This window comes from Schistocerca serialis, chromosome 1, assembly GCF_023864345.2.
Source record: "Schistocerca serialis cubense isolate TAMUIC-IGC-003099 chromosome 1, iqSchSeri2.2, whole genome shotgun sequence".
Taxonomy (NCBI): domain Eukaryota; kingdom Metazoa; phylum Arthropoda; class Insecta; order Orthoptera; family Acrididae; genus Schistocerca; species Schistocerca serialis.
This window is the reverse complement of record NC_064638.1, coordinates 1,057,805,169-1,057,822,721: the sequence shown is the minus strand read 5'-3', so window position 1 is coordinate 1,057,822,721 and position 17,553 is coordinate 1,057,805,169. Positions and strand designations below refer to the sequence as shown.

General features: G+C 42.7%; 1 protein-coding gene across 1 annotated transcript in view; it reads right to left on the bottom strand.

The window, feature by feature from the left end:
* Positions 1-17,553, bottom strand: part of LOC126415503 (phospholipase B1, membrane-associated-like) — a 153,444-nt gene that overhangs the window by 17,712 nt on the left and 118,179 nt on the right. The window contains exon 6 of the mRNA XM_050083434.1: positions 14,663-14,817. Coding sequence (XP_049939391.1) covers positions 14,663-14,817 — 155 coding nt within the window. The remainder of the gene's footprint in view (positions 1-14,662; positions 14,818-17,553) is intronic.

Here is a 17,553-nt window from a genome sequence, read left to right as displayed (position 1 = left end):
CATAGATTTGCAAGCGGCGTTGAGTTTGATTTTTTGCAGGTTGAAAAGTCGCTGTAGAAGTAAGAGATGTAGAGATTTTACTGGAAACTGTCAAGCTTATTTGAGGAATCATGCAGCTGAAGCACTTATTAACAGTAACAGAGGCAGAGAACTGTGCATCAAAGGTCCTGGCCATTGCATGGGCACCAAACAACAGAAAATTTGCTTGTTGTATGTCAGATCACCTCATCCATGTATTTGATGAGGGGGTGTGAAACGTGACAGGTTTTCAACAAAACCAGTTGACTCAAAGTATGAGAAAAAAAGCTATGTTGTAAAGGGCATAGCATTTTCTCCTGATTCCCAGAAGATTGCTGTTGGTCAAACTGATAACATAGTTTTTGTTTACAAGATTGGCAAAGACCGGGCAGAAAAGAAAGTAATCTGTAACAAATTTCCTCAGCAATCCGCTGTAACATGTTTCATCTGGCTCACCAGTGGTCCCATCATTTATGGTCTAGGTGATGGAAAAGTACGAGTAGCTAAAGCCAAAACCAATAAATCACATCCTTTGCATTCATCCAGTACTTAAAAATAAGAGCAGTTGGTAACTTTAAACCAGTTTTATACATAATTTCAAACCTTTACGAGACATGTCGCTGACAAAATGATAAAAGGAAAGAAATGTACCACTTACTACATTTTCACTGTACATACCGTAAAACTGTCGCATCAAACATTAACTTTTACTTTATTACTTCCTTACTGCTAACACTGTCTACATTTTTCGTACCGCATTTAGATAGGTCACTGAATGTACTTGTAAATATATGACATTGTAGGACGCAGGGTTCAGGAGACATGACGTCATGAACACAGAGTTACGTGAAAAACTGCCGAATCGGAGATGACGTTTTAATTTATTATTTCTCTCTACCATCTCTATTCGCAACACATTTCGGAGACGCTATCCATATAAAGGGTGAGTCACTAACTATTGCCGCTAAGAATAACTCCGAAAGTGTATAGGAGTTCAAAAGTTTGTGGGACAAAAGTTGCGTGGGACAACGAGGGCCATAATATAATGTTGGTTTTTTTGTTGCTAGGTGGGGTCGCTTCAGAGGTATGAAGGTCAACTTTGTTTTTTTAAATGGGATGCTATAGTTTAGTACTTAATTTCTGACAGCGCCTATCGATACGAGCCCAATGATATGCAACAGTAAGGTCTTTGAAGGTCAACGAAGGTCAGAAAGGTGGCATCAACGTCCATTTACAGAAGGTGTTCCAAGTGATGAGCAGTGGTATCAATGCAGTGTTGCAATCTTCTTATCATGGATTGAGTGCAATTCTCATCACATCGATACTTATGGAAGCACATGCTCTGACAATTCTCTCTCGCATATCTTCAGGTGTAGTTGGAACGTCTTTGTGAACAATGTCTTTTACGAATCCCCACAAGAAAAAATCCAGAGGCGTCAAGTCTGGCTAACGAACCGGCCACGACACATCTCCTCTGCGCCCAACCCAACGATTTGGGAATTGTCTCTGCAACTCATTTCTAGCCATCAGCGAAAAATATGCAGGACACCCACCTTGTTGATAGCACATTCTGTTCCTTCTTCTTGAGGGTATTTCTGGCAATAACAGAATTAATGTTTCTTGCAGCAATGTGGTGTACTTCCTACCATTAAAATTTCCTTCGATGAAATAGGGGCTATAATTCTGTCCTCCAGAATCCTACACCATACATTGACCGACTACGTTTCGTGAATTTAGCCTCGTCAGAAAACAAAATCAAATTCATAAATGTGTCATCCCTCTGAATCTGAAGTTGAACCCATGGGTAGAATTCTATGCGACCTTACAACCAGTACCAGTTAATTCTTGGTGGAGACTGATATGATAAGGATGATATTTATGGCGGTACAGTACACGAACAACACTACCCTGGCTCATGTCAGATTTCCTTGCAATTTGACGCGAGCTAACACAAGGCAAGAGTATCAATTTCCGTTTCCTCGTCAGTAACTTTCCTTTGCCGGATATGTTTCCCATGCGTTAAAGATACAGATGTTCTCAATTTATCATACACATATTTAAATGTACGACGTGTAGAATAAGTACAATGAGGATATCTTTCAGCCTGCAAGTCTCTAGCTCTCACTGTATTTCGATGGCATTCTCCGTAAACGAGAAGCATATCGACTTGTTCTTCGAAGGAATACATCATTCACATTTGCTTGATTCGACGACACTGGTCTTACCGTTCCTATTAATGTTGTATTGCGAAACCGTCGAATGGTGTTTACATGTCAATGGCACGTTAGATGGATACGCCGTATTCGGCAAATATTTCCTATTTGCACGATATACGAGAGAGAATTGTCAGAGCATGTGCTTCGATAAGTGCCGAAGTGATAAGTAATACAACTCAATCCATGATAAGAAGATTGCAGCACTCCATTGATACCAATGGTCACCACTTGGAACATTTTCTCTAAATGGACGTTCATGGCACCTTTGTGACCTTCGTTGACCATCAAAGATCTTACTGTTACACATCAATGGATTCGTCTCGATAGCCGCTATCAGAAAATAAGTACCAAAGTATAGTATCCAATTAAAAAAATGTTGACCTTCATATCTCTGACGTGACCCCAGATATCAACAAAAAACCAACGTCATATTATGGATCCCGTTGCCCCATGCAGCATTTGCCCCACAAACTTTTCAGCTACTTTCATACTTTCGAAGTTATTCTAGGTTACAATAGTTAGTCACTCACCCTGTATACTACTGGTGTAAAACGCACCATCCGAATAGTCCTTCGAAAACGCCGTGTCATCCTCAGCCGATAAGCGTCAGTGGATGTGGAGGGGAATGTGGTCAGTATACCGCTCTTCCGACCGCTACATCTCAATCAAGTAGCTCCCCAATTGGCCTTACAAGGGCTAAATGCACACCACTTGCCAACAGCACTAGGCAGATTCGGCTGGTCACCCATTCAAGTGTCAGCCAAGATCGACAGCGCTTAACAGCGGTGATCTGTCGAGGATCGACAAGTCTGTTGTCATTAGTGAACGTAGCTGCAAAATTACATCATTATACGACACATATTTGAGGAGATACATCATGAACAATGGGCTGCGTGAAAACAGAACTATATGGCGAAATTTCCTAGGAATGCAGTTGAAGTAGGTTACAAATATGTATGAAATATGTTCAATACATATGACATGTACCACAATTAAAAACCTTCAAGAACCCTGGATCGTTCTTAACCAAACCTGGTAGACGTATTATTTACTATCTGGTAAGAAATACTGTGGGTAAGAACCAGCAACATCCTATTGGGTTGGGGATGATAACGTGGAGAGGGAAGAATGGAGGAGGAGATGAACGGATGGAGAGGGGAAGACGAAGATGGACACAGATGGGTAGCAGTTAACCTCAGTCAAGTACATCAGTTTTATTCAGCCTATCTCCCTAAAGCTAAAAGTCGCACGCCGACATCTGAGGCTTCCGTTACCGACGACGTGTCCGCTCACTGATTCACAACACTCCCTCAGAAAAGCAGGAGGGAGCTGAAGCACATTTCGATGCCTGGATAGCCGCGCGGAGTGGCCGAGCGGTTCTAGGCGCAACAGTCTGGAACCGAGCGACCACTACGGTCGCAGGTTCGAATCCTGCCTCGGGCATGGATGTGTCTGATGTCTTTAGGTTAGTTAGGTTTAAGTAGTTCTAAGTTCTAGGGGACTAATGACCTCAGAAGTTAAGTCCCATAGTGCTCAGAGCCATTTGATGCCTGGATACAGGAGCTCCATTCGAATATTTTGCACGATTTCCGTAATGAAAATGGAAATTCATTAATCGTAGAGGATCACTAACTCCAGAACTACGTTAAAATACAAATCTCGCCCCAGAGGGCCACTGGTTGCCACTCCAAACCGCTCCACGAAATTATCTAACATTCAGACCCTTCAGTCAATCAGACTCACAGGCAGTTTCATTGGCGTTTTTCCGTTCGCGGTAATAACCTTCTGTAAGGTTCTGCTTCCCGCGAGTATTTTTGGAACTTCCATCTTAGTACCGGAAAACATAGGCAATCACGTGAGCTGCTGCCTTTGAGATGAGTCTGGTTGTTCCACTAGCCATTTAAGAGGATAGGGAAAAGAATCTTCCCCCAACACCCGGAAACTACCCGAGGCGACAGCAAAAGCGAACATGGCTAGCACACTTGGGCTGCAAGTAAATATGAAATAATTATTACTTATCTGCTGTAATAAGTGTGGTGTCACCGCCAGACACCACACTTGCTAGGTGGTAGCTTAAATCGGCCGCGGTCCATTTAGTACATGTCGGACCCGCGTGTCGCCACTGTGTGATCGCAGACCTAGCGCCACCACAAGGCAGGTCTCGTGATACGATAGAGCACTCGCCCCAGTTGTACGGACGACCTAGCTAGCGACTAGATGTACGAAGCCTTTCTCTCTCATTAGCCGAGAGACAGAATAGCCTTCAGCTAAGTTAATGGCTACGAACTAGCAAGGCGCCATTAGCCTTACAGTGATTGTAATTAAAGTCTCCTGTGTATCGTCAAGAGCGATGTACCACAATGATTGATTAAAGATAAGTATTAATCCAGCTACGTCCTTTTCTTCATAGTATTAATTACGTAGCCTGTTCCAGTACTTCACGCCCGTCTGCGTTAGTCTAGCGTGCATTTTCAGCCATCTCGAACTACAAGGTGTTGGCCCAGCTGCCGACACATCAATAAGATGTATGACAATGGTAAGGTTCTAATTTATCAGAAAATAGTAATGTGTGTCTTTGGATAATACACTCCTGGAAATGGAAAAAAGAACACATTGACACTGTGTGTCAGACCCAACATACTTGCTCCGGACACTGCGAGAGGGCTGTACAAGCAATGATTACACGCACGGCACAGCGGACACACCAGGAACAATGGTGTTGGCCGTCGAATGGCGCTAGCTGCGCAGCATTTGTGCACCGCCGCCGTCAGTGTCAGTCAGTTTGCCGTGGCATACGGAGCTCCATCGTAGTCTTTAACACTGGTAGCATGCCGCGACAGCGTGGACGTGAACCGTATGTGCAGTTGACGGACTTTGAGCGAGGGCGTGTAGTGGGCATGCGGGAGGCCGGGTGGACGTACCGCCGAATTGCTCAACACGTGGGGCGTGAGGTCTCCACAGTACATCGATGTTGTCGCCAGTGGTCGGCGGAAGGTGCACGTGTCCGTTGACCCGGGACCGGACCGCAGCGACGCACAGATGCACGCCAAGACCGTAGGATCCTACGCAGTGCCGTAGGGGACCGCACCGCCACTTCCCAGCAAATTAGGGACACTGTTGTTCCTGGGGTATCGGCGAGGACCATTCGCAACCGTCTCCATGAAGCTGGGCTACGGTCCCGCACACCGTTAGGCCGTCTTCCGCTCACGCCCCAACATCGTGCAGCCCGCCTCCAGTGGTGTCGCGACAGGCGTGAATGGAGGGACGAATGGAGACGTGTCGTCTTCAGCGATGAGAGTCGCTTCTGCCTTGGTGCCAATGATGGTCGTATGCGTGTTTGGCGCCGTGCAGGTGAGCGCCACAATCAGGACTGCATACGACCGAGGCACACAGGGCCAACACCCGGCATCATGGTGTGGGGAGCGATCTCCTACACTGGCTGTACACCACTGGTGATCGTCGAAGGGACACTGAATAGTGCACGGTACATCCAAACCGTCATCGAACCCATCGTTCTACCATTCCTAGACCGGCAAGGGAACTTGCTGTTCCAACAGGATAATGCACGTCCGCATGTATCCCGTGCCACCCAACGTGCTCTAGAAGGTGTAAGTCAACTACCCTGGCCAGCAAGATCTCCGGATCTGTCCCCCATTGAGCATGTTTGGGACTGGATGAAGCGTCGTCTCACGCGGTCTGCACGTCCAGCACGAACGCTGGTCCAACTGAGGCGCCAGGTGGAAATGGCATGGCAAGCCGTTCCACAGGACTACATCCAGCATCTCTACGATCGTCTCCATGGGAGAATAGCAGCCTGCATTGCTGCGAAAGGTGGATATACACTGTACTAGTGCCGACATTGTGCATGCTCTGTTGCCTGTGTCTATGTGCCTGTGGTTCTGTCAGTGTGATCATGTGATGTATCTGACCCCAGGAATGTGTCAATAAAGTTTCCCCTTCCTGGGACAATGAATTCACGGTGTTCTTATTTCAATTTCCAGGAGTGTATCTTCTCGGTTTTTGTGGGTTCAATAGAGCTACTACACTTAAGTTTCAAAAGTTACCAAGACGACTGACATCAAGGGCGTTTGGTAAGGCGTCCCCATTTTACAATCGAAGTACGAGTGCATTTGAACTAAAAACATATGCGCGTTTTAGTGATTCAAGCAACGAGGAGCAGTCCGAATCCCCTACAGGGTAGTGTCTCCCGTTAAGATTCCATCACTCTTCGATACTACTCAGTGTCCAACTTGTGCCACTTCGTCCCGCATACTAGCTATACTCATTGTGTATTACAATAATTCAGAAATGTTAAAAGGTCGCTGTGTACATCCAGGCAGTTTGTATTTGCCATTTGCGGCAGGTATTCCAATTATCGTGCTAATATGAAATGTATAAGTGTTTGATCCAAGAAGATTTTTTTCGTACGGTTTTATATAAAGCTGTATGTATGCACACACAGGACTCATATCGTTGTCACAAACCATCTATAACATGTCATTTTACTGTTGGTCGAATTAGGTTCCAGGGATGTTTCCATGCGTAATTCAGACATCGCTGTAGCAATTTCGTTCTACTCATTGACTGTTAGAAAATATAAAAGACATAGCCGCCCTTTTATATCTCACTTCTGCTTTAGAGTAGACTCCTGTGAAACCTCACTTCTGCAATAGATTTCACTTAGGGCCTACTTCAGCACTGGAGCTTATTGTAACGCTCACATAACATATATCTTGTTCTGTAAATCTGTTTGTAGTCATAGCTTAATTTATCTCTACGATGTAGCTATGCAAAATGCATCCTAAGATGGCGTAAGTTCGCTGTGAAGAAAGCCATAGATAATTGTTATAAACTATATGTGTTAATTAGTTACTTACGCAATCACTGACTTATTTAATAGAGAAAATTGATAATTTTTAAAAGCTATCTAATTTCCTGTACAGTTTAATGGTCTTATTTGGGAGGACAGAATTTCATAGTCGTTATTCAGATTAAATTTTATTACAATGGTGTGTGAAATCACTACACGTGTCAAATATAATCGTTCAGATTATTCGAATTAAAGACTACAATAAAGAAAATCTTATCCAAATGCCAATATTGTAGCCACATAAGACTGGTGTTACTGTAGTAGAACTCGGAAACAAAACACAGTTCTCACAATTCCCATGACAGTCGAAATTTTATGACAATGCCTGGCTAGCACTATTACAGACCACATCCGCGGTATATTAGTGATAATAATGATGCGATTTACGGCACTCTATTCACTGTCTTTGGAGTCCGTATTCGCCGAATGTGACCTCCAGATATCGTTTTAGTTTCCAAATAGGAACAAATGGTTGAAGAAGTGTTGTTTACATGTATATTTTTGTTACATCGGTGATAATTGTATTAAAATTAATATGTTGTTTCTTAATGCTACTTTGGATACTCATGTGGATTTTAGACGTATTCCATTAGCAACGGGCTGCAAAAAAGTATTGCTACATGTTGTATTAACTGCGCGTACTTTGCTTTTTGTCCCGCGATGTCGTTTCCTCTGTGGGAGATGATACTTTTTATTACGATGGTAGTTATCAGCTAAGTAGCGTTTTTGTCAAATACTCTTCCTGCTAACGAACATACTTTCTTTGAGTGTGTTTTGGCAGTTGGAGACTCGGATTGACAACTAGCACGTGTAAAACAAGCGAGGTATACTTGATAGCGTATCGAAGAGGAAGTTACCTATCAGTGGATGACGAACGGATAATAATATTTGCTAACTTGAACATTTCCAATGCGATCATTTATGCTCCTGATTTACCTTCCATAAGCTTGATTAAAGAAACCGCCTTCTTACAATAAGATTCCCCCTGTTTAGTGAAAGTTCACTTCTCTGCAGAAGAATCCAACACAATGGCGCTAGCAACATAATCCATTCTAGGACAAACGAAAACAGCTCATCACGAAGGAATTACCCGAATGGAGCTGAAATTGGTAGATGTGATGTAGTTAAGCAGACAAACATGTGATTACGGTACCAGAAAAATTGGACGATTTATTCAAGAGAAAGAACTACACGAATTGAGCAAGTCAATAACACGCTGTTCCACCTCTGGTCCATATGCAAGCAGTTTCTCGGCCTAGCATTGATTTACTGAGTTTATTGCATCCTCAAAATCCTGAACTGATTGTAGCCATGCCCATAATGCTCCAAATGTTCTGAACTGGGGAGAAATCCGGCGATATTGCTGGCAAATGTAGATTTTGGCAAGCATAAAGGCAAGCAGTAGGAACTCTCGCCGTGTGTGGCCGGGGATTATCCTGCTGCAATGTAAGCTCAGGCTAGCTGGCCATGAGGGGAACCAAACCGCTGTCCTGAGCGTCTCCACATACTTCTCCGCTCGTCATCAGGAATCAGTTCGAAGCGACACTAGTCACAAAAGACAGTTCTACACCTCTCAAGGAGATTTCAGGGCGAAGACGTGCCTGGAGAAGTCCTGGATACGGTAGGGTACCAACTTAACTGTCGCCCCCAATACGGGCCGACAAACAAGAGTCGGTTGTCAACGGCGGCACCCTTATAGCACAGTAGTAACTCGATATTATACGCCGCGTTTTGTTGCCCATCATGAAAATCCATCCTAGATTTACGTTTCACAAGCTAATGCACGCCCGCACACGGGAGAGTTTCTACCGCTTGCCTTTATACTTGCCAAAATGCATCTTTACCAGCAATGTCGCCGGATCTCTCTCCAGTTGAGAACTCTGGCAGCATTATGTGCATAACACCAATCAGCTTGGGATTTTGAGGATCTAACGCTCCTGTAGGACAGAATTACGCACGATATCCATCAGGAGAACATACAGCAACTCTATCAGTCAGTGCCAAGCCGAACAACTGCTTGCATATATGCCAGAGGTGAAAGAGCGCAATATTGACTTGCTCAATTTGTGAAGCCCTTTGACTTGAATAAATCACCCATTTTTTTCTGATATTGTAATCATTTGTTTGTCTGTATACGTACATCACATCTCCGATTTCCGTCTCATTCGGCTAATTTCTTTGTGGTGTGCTGTTTTTGTTTGTCTTGGACTGAATTATACTCCTGACGCTGTTGTGTTGAATTCTTCTGCAATAAAATGAACATTCACAAGTCAGGGGAAATCCTATCGTAAGAAGGCGTTTTTAAAACAGCAAAAAATAAGCGTAAGGAAGATAAACCAGAAACATACATGACTGCATTGGGAATGTTCACCATAAACAATATTATTAACCGCTCACCATCCACTGACGGGTAAATGCCAAAACGAATAACTGCTTACATAAGGGTCAGAGGGGAACCAACGTGTTACTGATTTGCTCAGTTTGTGAGGCCGATGTTTTCTCAAGCTGTAATCACTTTTTTAAAGAATGCACAACTATTTGACTGTATATTACTGTATTTTTCTCCTGTAAACTCTAGAGTTCGGCTTTCACGCCATTATCGAGTACAGTGTGAAACTTCCCTTTGTATGTAAAAAATGACAGAGCTGGAAAAATTCTTACGTTATTTGATTTTCAAATAGCTGAGCAAAACTGAACGTACTAAGACAGTTCTCTCCTTACTTATTCTGGTCATCACTAAACTGACACACAACGCTTTCCTTGCCATTGCCAGTCTACATTTTATATCCTCTCTACTTCGACCATCATCAGTTATTTTGCTCCCCAAATAGCAAAACTCCTTTACTACTATAAGTGTCTCATTTGCTAATCTAATTCCCTCAGCATAAAAACCTAAACAGCCTAATTACAAGTGTTCTTAGACAGTTAATATCATTTTTCTGTGTACTGTGCAAGATGACAAATACACAGTTCAACACATTTGCTTACAATCGACATCAATCAAATGTGTAGAACTGAGTGTTTTTCATCATGCACAGTACACAACAAAATGATGTCAATGGTCTAAGAACATTGTACTCGATAATGGCGTGAAAGCCGAAGTCTAGATTGTGCAGAAGAAAAATGCAGTAATACACAATCAAATGGCGGTATATTATTTCAAAAATGCTGTATGACTGTGACTCAGCACGAAAGAAAACCTCGTAATAATTTGTCTGTCTGTAGACGTAAATCACATCTACCGATTTCCGTCCCATTTGGATAATTCCTTCGTGGTGCTTCGTTTTGTCTTAGAGTGTATGTTATACCCCATTGTTTCCTCTAGAAATGTGATATTGTTGCAAACAGGAAAAGAAATAGATGGAGAAAACTAAGGTTGCGCCAGAATCCGGAGAATATTGGAAAGTACACTACTGGCCATTAAAATTGCTACACCACGAAGATGTGCTACAGATGCGAAATTCAACCGACAGAAAGAAGATGCTGTGATATGCAAATGATTAGCTGCTCAGAGCATTCACACAAGGTTGCCGCCCGTGGCGACACCTACAACGTGCTGACATGGGGAAAGTTTCCAACCGATTAATCATACACAAACGGCAGTTGACCGGCGTTGCCTGGTAAAACGTTGTTGTGATGTCTCATGTATGGAGGAGAAATGCGTACCATCACGTTTCCGACTTTGGTAAAGGTCGGATTGTAGCCTATCGCGATTGCGGTTTATCGTATCGCGACATTGCTTCTCGCGTTGGTCGAGATCCAATGACTGTTAGCAGAATATGGAATCGGTGGGTTCAGGAGGGTAATACGGAACGCCTTGCTGGATCCCAACGGCCTCGTATCACTAGCAGTCGAGATGACAGGCATCTTATCCGCACGGCTGTAACGGATCGTGCAGCCACGTCTCTATCCCTGAGTCAACAGATGGGGTCGTTTGCAAGACAACAACCATCTGCACGACCAGTTCGACGACGTTTGCAGCAGCATGGACTATCAGCTCGGAGACCATGGCTGCGATTACCTCAGACAGGAATGCCTGCGATGGTGTACTCAACGATAAATATGGGTGCACGAATGGCAAAACGTCATTTTTCGGATGAATCCAGATCTGTTTACAGCATCATGATGGTCGCATCCGTGTTTGGTGACATCGCAGTGAACGCACATTGGAAGCGTGTATTCGTCATCGCCACACCGGCGTATCACCCGGCGTGATGGTATGGTGTGCCATTTGTTACACGTTTCGGTCACCTCTTGTTAGCATTGACGGCACTTTGAACAGTGGACGTTACATTTCAGATGTGTTACGACCCGTGGCTCTACCCTTCATTCGATCCCTGCGAAACCCTACATTTCAGCAGGGTAATGCACGACCGCATGTTGCAGGTCGTGTACGGGCCTTTCTGGATACAGAAAATGTTCGACTGCTGCCCTGGCCAACACATTCTCCAGATCTCTCACCAATTGAAAACGTCTGGTCAATGGTGGTCGAGCAACTGGCTCGTCACAATACGCCAGTCACTACTCTTGATGAACTGTGGTATCGTGTTGAAGCTGCATGGGCAGCTGTGCCTGTAAACGCCATCCAAGCTCTGTTTGACTCAATGCCCAGGCGTATCAAGGCCGTTATTACGGGGAGAGGTGGTTGTTCCGAGTACTGATTTCTCACGATCTACGCACCCAAATTGCGTGAAAATGTAATCACATGTCTGTTGTAGTATAATATATTTGTCCAATGAATATCCGTTTATCATCTGCATTTCTTCTTGGTGTAGCAATTTTAATGGCCAGCAGTGTAAGTTTTAACGCTGAAGATACACTGATGACCCAAAACATTACGACCATTGCCCACCGTGATGCAGAAAGCCGTCTGGTGGCGATGCGGGCACGTGACGCGGTAACAAATTACGTAAGCGGAGCAGACAAGGAAGGGGAATCACACTAGCAAAAATATGGGCTGCAAATGGGGAAATCCCTTGAGATAAGCGAGTTTGAGAAAGGGTCATTACGCAGAGCCTGTGAACGAGTATCTCGAGAACGGCGAAGCCGGTCGAATGTTCACGTGCTACTGTCGTGAACCTCTACGGAAAGAGCTATAAGGACACTGAAACCACCACTAGGCCATAAATGGTTGGAAGTCAACGATTCTTCACAGAACGTGGGGTTTGGTGGCTTGCCTGCTCTTTAAAGTAGGATAGGTGGTGATCTGTACCATCTCTGCCGAAAGAGCACAATGCTGGTGCATGCACAAGTGTTTCCGACCTCACCGTTCATCGTACATTGTTGAACATGGAGCTCCTCAGCAGACTATCCTTCCGGATCACATGTTGACACAATGACATCATCAGTTACGATTGCAGTGGGCATAGGACCATCGTGATTCGACCGTCGGTCAATGGAATCGTGTCGGCTCTTCGGATGCTTCACATTATTGCTACACTAGGTTGATGGTCATCTCCACAAACGCTGTCATCGAGATGAATGGCGGCTCGGAACGTGAAGCGCGCCATGGATGCAAGGCTGTGGGAGCAGTATTACGCTATGAGAGACATTTTCCTGCGCCTTCATGGGACCTGTGGTAGTAATCCAAGACATGCTGACAGTTGTGAACCACTTGCATCTCTTCGTTCTTGATGTGTTCCCCGACGGCGATGTCACTTTTCAGCCATATAATTGTCCATGTGTGGGGCGGCGGGTGTAAGAGTTTGAATTATATTGTTGCCGTTCTCAACACAAGCTCTCTAATTACAATGCTGGCAACCAGAAAGTGATTAGCAAAAACGTGATGCCTGTAATTAGAGTTCACTGTGACCACTCTGATGGAGAATAAAAGAAGTTATAGATTATTGATGTTCATTACTCTGAAGATTTAGGATGATGTCTTGGATTCATAGGAAATGCAGTTTACTACGACAATTTTCACTATATTCAGGAAACGATAAAGCGTAAAATTCCAAACAAATGATTATCCATATCAGCTATTGTACTATCAGAGCTGGACAGAATCTACTGCACGATCCTATTATCCCTAGATAACGAAACTGTTCAATAACCGTTATCGACGTAAATGTTCAAAGTGAATGATCGCCAAAATTTGATGTTAGTACTCATCAAAGGCCACGCTAGTAATGGTAGAAGGACTGTCCTGCGGTGACACGTGAAAATATGACATACGCAAACTGAGACTAAATCGATGGAGTCGTTCCTTAACTAACACTTAATCCCAATGCGAACTCATTGTTACATGCATGCCGAGTTACGGCATCCAAGGCTGTTCCTGGCAACTGCACAAACACGACGCGACTTCCGACACGGAGTGCGCGCTGATATGATTCTAGAAGAGAACTGGAGTCCGACTCTAGCTCGCAGCGCTCTTATTTGTATATCCGCGGTGCGGACCGACGAAGGCGCAGCCGCCAACATTTCTTACTGATTAGCCGCTGGGCCAGCAAAACACCATTTCAATTTACTAAATAATTAATTGCTTCATTCGCTGAAGACTAATGAAGCTCTCGATTTAATTGTGCAATCAGCACACAGGTAAGTATCTATAATAAAATTCTAATGTGTGTAGGTTAAATACTTTTGGCGGGCGAATTATTTTAGTTGTACTGCACGCAATAGATGAGCTCCGAACTTGCCCTTTGGAGAGACGCTACAGCTATAGTTTTATAGCTAACTTTTTGAAACTTCTCATATCTTTGGTATTATAGCGTATCTCCATTCTACCTACATGTAAACATCCTAGCTTGATCTGATCACTTACTTAATCTATCTTGCTTCCGAACTTTTAGGACACAAAAACAGAAAATCATGAATTTCAATCAAAATATTACTTTGTGAGATCCAGCCTGCTGTTTCCATTCAATTACAATGAAAAGGGAATCTGAATATAAATTTTGAAGTTTCTAGCTCCTTTCTGTTGTGCCAATGACTTTTACGTAAAACGTCCAAACTTCGATAACTGTTTAAACTGTTTAAGTTACCAAACTGAAACTTAACCCATTATTATTTTAGCATCATTCCTGACATGCTATTAACTTTTCGGATTATTTATTTTATTTTTAAGGTATTGCGCAACATTCGTGACGTCATAGCTAGTTACAGCGGACAAGGCTGGCACACAATGGAAAGCATATGAATTTTGTATGGCGTGAGTAGGATGCTTCCCTAAATGTGATACAGTGGTTTGAGAATAGTGAACTCACGTTCATGTCACGGCGACCAAATTCGCCCGATGTTCGTCCTATGAAACCCATCTGGGTCGCTATTAGGCACCATTACTGCATACGCAAATCAGCAACCCATCACCTACGCGAATTACCTGACCTGTGCGTAGACGTCTAATGTCATATACCTCGACAAACCTACCAACAACTGTCGGATCTCTGATACGCAGAATCAGTGATGTATTCGTTCCAAAGAGGGAAAAACAAGCTATTAAACAGGCGCTCATAATTTTTTGGCTCATCTTCGTGTTTCCCTTGATCAGTGTGTATCAGACAGCAACAGGTAGGGTACGTGAACCACTGTGTGACTATATGCAAAATTCACTTACCACCTGCTCATCCACCTTCTGCCAGTCGTCCATGACGCGACTTAATTCCTGGCGTCTGTTATCGAAGCGCAGGCCGAACATACAGGGGCACTCTAAGTCATTAACCAGCTCACACAACAAAGACCGCGTAGTGAAGTTCCTGATGATGTCCATGTCTGCAAAAGAATGAAACGCTGTAGAGCGTCGTATATCATCATAGTATCTTAACTCTACATCAGCTCCATGTAAATATTTATGATAAGAATTTTCGTAAGACTGGACTACTGGAGTCACAGAATGACTTTGGTATTATTTCAGCTCGTTTAATGCCCTTACGAAGGACATTACAATGCAGTACTAAGGCAGTGATATCGAATACGTAATGAGTACTCACATATTTATCGTAAGCATCGATGGACGATTTGCAATGAAACACTGTTTTACACATAGTAACTCTCAAATGAATCATTACAGTATTTATGTTATGCAATTTATACGTTCTCCAGAATGCTCCCAATACCTTAAGCTTCGCTCCATCACTCTCAGAGAGGGATTTAAGATACTCTAGCTTCTCCCTGTTGTTTTTAATGGCATCTCATCTGAATTTGGATTTTTTTGTTGAGAAGAACCGATTTTGAAAGTCGCCAAATCTTTGATTTATCTCCTTGTGGCACCATAGGAGCGTCTTTGCATCTTTGACCGGTGCACAGGACCTCAGGAAATGGGAGTCTCTGGCACTTGTATGGGCCACTAGGTCGTGAATATTTGAATTAGGCTTTCCATTCGACTGTCATCTTGGGTATTAATAACCGCTTCAGCTGTATTTAGTCCGTCATTATTGGATCACTGCTGATTTAGTGGCACTAAGGGCCACATCTTCAGGTGACCATATGACTAAAACATTAGAATGGAAATGCTCGGAACCTTTTTACCCAACATTCGTTGTCCGTCAGAACAAAACACCGCTAGAAGATGGTATGCCTTAGAATAAAACAGCCAGATTCCAATGTTGTGAATGGGTTCACTGTGCTGTGTGTTAGGAGCGGACGCGAAACGGTTCGGAGGTCTGCAATGTTTAAGATTTTGGGTGATCTTTCCAGTTACTTCGCCAAGGTGGTTAATAGGCGACATGAAAGTCATGTGACTTAAATAGTCCAACGGTTATTTATTCCAAGTGCAGAACTTGTATTGGGTTGTAATGCAAACTGGTATTCATGCACGTGTGTTCATGAAGATTCAGTTCGCTCGTCTTCATAAACTAGGTATTAATTTGCGACACCGAGTAATATCTATTCAACCCGCTGTGTTCGGCCTTATCATACTCCCCTACATTATGAATACTTTATTGTCTTTCTGCAATACTCATTAAGAGAACCTGTAATTTCATGCTATTTACTGGAACTTATGTTACATGTACTGAGAATCTAGATGGTTTTTTTATCGGTTTGCACAGCATGAGTACAGTGCAGTAACTATATTCCTATTAGTTATATGCAGTAACAATATTCCTATTAGTTACTTGCTCTATCTAAGTCACTCATTTATTCTTGAATATAAGATAGTATGTGATTTTTGGGTAAGGTTCTTTGAGTATTTACCTAAGTACATGGCTAAGTTGGTGTTCAAGTACATGGCTAAGCTAATTCATTTACCGTTTCACATACTTACGAAAGTGTGTATGTTGCTGTGACGATATCTTTAATTACTTGCGGTCACATCGCGTTTCCAATTGAATACGAAGTCATTAACATTCATATTTTAAGCATAGCTTCATACATTAGGGCTCTACCCACCCACTCGTGATAGGACGTCAGTTTCGTATCACACCTTAGAAGTTCTCAGTTTCTGTTTGTACAGAAAATAAATATCCCTTTCATGTAATGATTATTTGTTCCTTCACTAGTGAAGCTGAAAGACAAGTGTAGGCCCTACAGCTGCCCTTTTCTCTTCTGTTCGTTTTTATTTTCGGAATAAACTTCATGGAATTCTAAAAGACATGTTTTGAACGATGTATTCGTTTTTATGAACGATAGTCATATTCACAATATAATACTAAAAGTTGAAATGATTCAAAGTACTCTCCAGCGTATTTACTTTCCCCTTAACGAATCTAACTTTTGAACAAAAATGAACGTACTACTTGTCTTTAAAAACTTTTTATAATCTATGAGCGAAAATATGTTGTCTAAGAGATAATACTGTGAAATGCCTAATACAAGGGTTTCTTCTTAACTGTACCTACTGTAATGTACAGTTATTTTTCAACGGAAATAAGTAGTTAATTGCAGGTCCATAAATGATTTACTAGAGACATTACAACCTTGTAACCATTCAAAGGTATTTTTGTAAGAAATAGCTGCAACTGGCATTCAGTTCACATCTTTTTCATAATATTCATAATAAACACAGCTAACGGAACACATAACAAACTACATCATTCTGTTTCGTTCAATAGAAATAACGGAAATTTAATTGTAACGACCACTCACTGAAAAACGACAAGGAAAGCAGAACGAGAAAGTGATAGACTCCTACTGACGCTTCTGTTCTTTTCGCCTGATGTAGGAAAAACTTGTCGCAGACTCTGACATTTGGGAAAGTACGCTCGGTCAGCGTGGTCAGATTTAGTTTGTAAAATTAGTTGGAGATCTTTTTAACATTTAATTTTACATTACCGTTACTGATACCGAAACGTGCTACGGAACGAGTGATATTGTGGTGAGTTGTGAGTATTTTGCTGAATGCTCGATGTTTCTAAGTTTTTCATTTACCGAGGTACCGAAACAACTACAGTTAATATAACTGCAATTATGTACCGTTAATAGATCTTAATAATCCCTTTTTCTCCACGCATAGGCGTCAAAGCTGGTTAAACAGCACTGTACCGTTAGAAAGGTGAAAAATAAAACCGA